The 4,250-nt window shown below is 43.2% G+C and overlaps 1 protein-coding gene across 1 annotated transcript; it reads left to right on the plus strand.

Moving 5' to 3' along the window:
• Positions 1-581: 581 nt before the first annotated feature.
• On the plus strand, positions 582-3,867 carry neurod1 (neuronal differentiation 1; the record flags this gene model as incomplete). The annotated part of the gene is made up of 3 exons (XM_080498419.1): positions 582-862; positions 2,605-2,834; positions 3,299-3,867. 3 exons carry the CDS (start codon positions 582-584, stop codon positions 3,865-3,867), a joined length of 1,080 nt encoding a protein of 359 aa, XP_080354545.1.
• Between the last annotated feature and the right edge of the window lie 383 nt (positions 3,868-4,250).

Below are 4,250 nucleotides of genomic sequence, written 5' to 3' on the forward strand. Positions count from 1 at the left end.
AGAAAGAAGGAAAGAAAGGAAGAAAGAAAGAAAGAAAGAAAGAAAGAAAGAAAGAAAGAAAGAAAGAAAGAAAGAAAGAAAGAAAGTAGATTTGATTTGTTCGCGCTCGGTCTGTGTTGAAAGTTTGAATCTTATGCGACCATTTCACTGTAATCGCACAATTATTTCTTTTCTTAAACGTTCGGCCTTTTAATAACTGATTTTAAGATTCCGTCTCAGCCCTCAGATGAATAAAACTTCAAGTAACCTTTTTATGTTCTCTGGTTTAATCACAATTATTTGGAAATGCCAAATTTTCCGTCAACGACTGTGAACGATTTTCTGTTTTACTCCAGGAAAAAGTAAAAAAGATTGTGTGCAATATTAAATATTGGTTTCTACTACTTCGTGCGTTATTTGAACGAATTTAAACATTTTGCGTTGATTTTTCATTAACACAGACGTCTTATATAGGATATACTTAGTTAATCATAATGGTGTCATTTCAGCACAAATGTAACGTAAAAAATTGGAAATAGTGGTTGATCTTATAAAACGCTTACATTTGTTATTCATAAATGTTTCCTCAGGAACTCAGCATAATGACCAGGTCTGTTCGGGAGGAGAAGACACCCATGGAGCCGGAGGAGCTGGAAGAGCTCCGCAGCCCCGCAGACAGAGAGGAGGAGGAGGAGAGGGAAGCAGGAGGAGCAGGAGAAGAAGGGATGGAGGACGAGGATGACCGCCTCCACCATATGGACGAAGATGATGATGATGAGGACGATGAGGAGGACGAGGATGATGAAGAGGAGGAAGACGGCGAGAACAAACCCAAGCGGCGCGGGCCGAAGAAGAAGAAGATGACCAAGGCTCGGATTCAAAGGTAAAACTGGGCTTTTGTCTGTGCGCTCACCTGCACCGTGCAGATATCCACAGTGAGATACCGCATCTCCTCTCCCACTTCTCTAGCTTTTAAAATGCATTAGACATTTTTAAAATGCCTTCTTAAAATGGACTTAATATGAACGTTTAAGAAAATAAATGTCAAAATGTGCATAATACTGACTGAAAACTTTTCAGATTTGTACTTTAAAAAAAAAAAAAACATTTCAAAAGATTTATAGTGAAAGTATTAAAAATCAACAACATTATACCATATACATTTCGTAATAGTTTTTTTTTAATGGATTTAATAATTGGGTGAGAGATATGGAAATGTTGAACCAATTGGTTTTAAGAAGTTTCAGCTTGATGCTTGCTGGCCAACGACTACTGCAACTGAAAATTCCTTATGTTGCTTTCAGGAGGTGAAATAGAACGAAGCAGTGCAAAAAGTAAAAGAGAAGATCCCACTCATAATTACAACATGAGAACACTTAATACAACCTAAAATTATTCCATCAGAAGAGGAAAAACGTACAAAAGCTCCGGAGCCAGCCAGTGGAATGCAGCTATTGCTTTACTATATTCTGTTATTAATAACTTTTCTGCATACTCACCTCTTCCTATTTATTTTAATTTATTTCTTTTAGATTTTGCAGTTAAAACTACAGTGAAATTCATAGGATTTTTGACTATTGCAATAATAAGAAATTATAGTATGTAGGTGTAGATCGATTAGAACAATATGACAGGGGATGCTCACGTTCATAAAAGTTGTAACTTCTAGTAGTCAGCCTTTGCTTCCAGAATTTTTTTTTTAAAAGCTGGGAACAGGCAGCTCTCCACAGTAAAGAAGATTTAAAGGATTAGAATTATTAGCAACACTTTTTGCAGATTGCCAATAATTATGAAACAGTCCCAAGGTCATTGTTCCATAAGTAATGTGGAAATGGAGTAAAGCACCACTGGAACTGAAGGGTTAATTCACACTGGTCCTCTGACAGCTATAGTTTAATCAACTCATTAAATCTTCTCAGTGGATTTAGTCTCTCAGGCTTTATACCGACGGCTCTGCAGCGCAGCGAAACCGCTTCAAGTCACTTTGCAATTTTTTTTGTTGCCAATTTGTCCTGGAATACGGGACTTCATAAAGTGCACTCGACTATTTTGGGTGATAATTTCATCATGGGGCTCCCAACAGGACAGTTGCTGTCAGTTTGCATTAGTTTTAGAAATATGGGTCAGTTGGGCCAAATAGCATCTAGTTTGTCCTAGAAAATTGGATTCATGTAAAATTCTCGTGGTTCTGCTGTCCAGATTATACAAGGCAGAAATCTATACAAGACAACTTATAAAATCCATATCAGGAGGAAAGTTTGGGATAAAAGGTACTAAGACAAGATGATTCATTGTAAAAGAACTTATAGTACCCAAGTCCCTGTGGTGTACCTGTCTGGTGTAACCTCATATCTCTTGAACAACTGGGAACACAAGTTTCTATAACAGACAACTGTGTACTTTTTTTTTTATTATCCTGTCAACAAGGACATGGCTGACATATTTTAATTCAATTATCATATTAAAGAAATCTCAATCGACAGTTAAATTGCAATCATATATATGAGCATAAAAACAGCCAACTGAATCAAACGGAAGGCAAAAGTCACCCCACAACTTAACATGCGGATTTCCGTCATAGGCAACAAACTAACCGGTCACTTGTATCTGTTAATGTTTCGACAGGTTTAAGGTGCGACGGATGAAGGCAAACGCCCGGGAAAGGAATCGAATGCACGGACTGAACGACGCTCTGGAGAGCCTGAGAAAAGTCGTCCCCTGTTACTCTAAAACCCAGAAACTGTCCAAGATCGAGACGCTCCGTCTTGCCAAGAACTACATTTGGGCCCTGAGCGAGATCCTGCGTTCCGGCAAGGCGCCCGACCTCATGAGCTTTGTTCAGGCTCTCTGCAAAGGTGAGCAGCGGCTAACGTTCGCGAGGCATTCAGCGGAATCAATGCACTGTCTGATATGTAGCCAGTAATGACATGACAGGAGGAGTTTTAACTAAACGTCCTCAGCTTGGATCATTTCTGCCACTAGAGTCATCAGGACAAACCAATCCATTGCATTAACCTGTTGATATTTTATCAAATACACACATGGGTAAAGTGAATTTGGCCTGAAAAGGAACAATCGTACTATGGAGTGAAGAAAATCTGCAGATGAACTTGGTCCAGGACACGCATACTTCTACACTTAAAGAAATCTAAATGGTTCTATAAAAAAAATATAAACTATGAAATGAGGTGTGGCCAATTTTGACCTCTTTTATATTAACCACCAACTTCTGCAATCTGTGATGAATGAAATTCCAGCATGTAACCACATCGAAGTATTGCGACGAGTATTGATTGGGGGCTTACCTCTGTGTTGTCAGGTCTCTCTCAGCCCACCACCAACCTGGTGGCCGGCTGCCTGCAGCTCAACCCTCGGACGTTCCTCCCGGAGCAGACGCCCGACATGCCCACTCACCTCCCCCCGGCCGGCAGCGCCCCCTACCCCGGACACTTCTCCTACCAGAGCCCCGGACTGACGGCCGGCCTGCCCAGCCCGCCTTACGGCACCATGGACCCCTCCCACATCTTCCACCAGGTCAAAGGTCAGCCCTACGGCCCGCTGGAGCCTTTCTTTGACGGCGTGCTGGTGTCGGACGGGCCGGCCTTCGACCCGCCCCTCAGCCCGCCGCTGAGCATCAACGGGAACTTCTCTTCGTCGTTCAAGCACGAGCCCATCGCGCCCGCCGACTACGACAAGAGCTTCTCCTTCAGCGTGCACTACGGCGCAGGGGGAGCGGGAGGCCCGGGACACGCCGCTATCTACGGCAGCGGGGGGGCCAACCCGCGGTGCGGGGAGCTGCAGGTGGACGGGCTGATGGGCTTTGATGGACACTCGCACCACGAGCGGCTGATGAACGCCCAGCTGAACGCCATCTTTCACGACTCCTGAAGAAGAGGAGGACTCAGGACTGGAACACCGACGGAGACAGAGAGACCGTTACGCAGAGAGACAGACAGCCACTTGTACTTCTATCATAAAAAAAAAAAAAAAACCCTGTCTCTCTGACGACCTTCATTTTTCTTCTTTCCGTCCGCGTCGGGCGCCGCAACTCTTTCTGACGAGAGCGTGGTCGACGGAGGCGCCACATCGACGACGTAACCTTTGTAGCTCTTCATCCTGCAGGAGGTCCTCTCTGAATGTCTCGTCAATATCAACGTTGTCACTTCAAAATAATCAATAATCAATGAGCAATAATCAGGAGAATACTATGCAATTTTGTTCAAACCTGAGCGAGGCTCAGCTGATGATTCCAAATGTTGAAAGAATAAAGA

This window comes from Blennius ocellaris (assembly GCF_963422515.1).
Source record: "Blennius ocellaris genome assembly, chromosome: 6".
NCBI lineage: Eukaryota > Metazoa > Chordata > Actinopteri > Blenniiformes > Blenniidae > Blennius > Blennius ocellaris.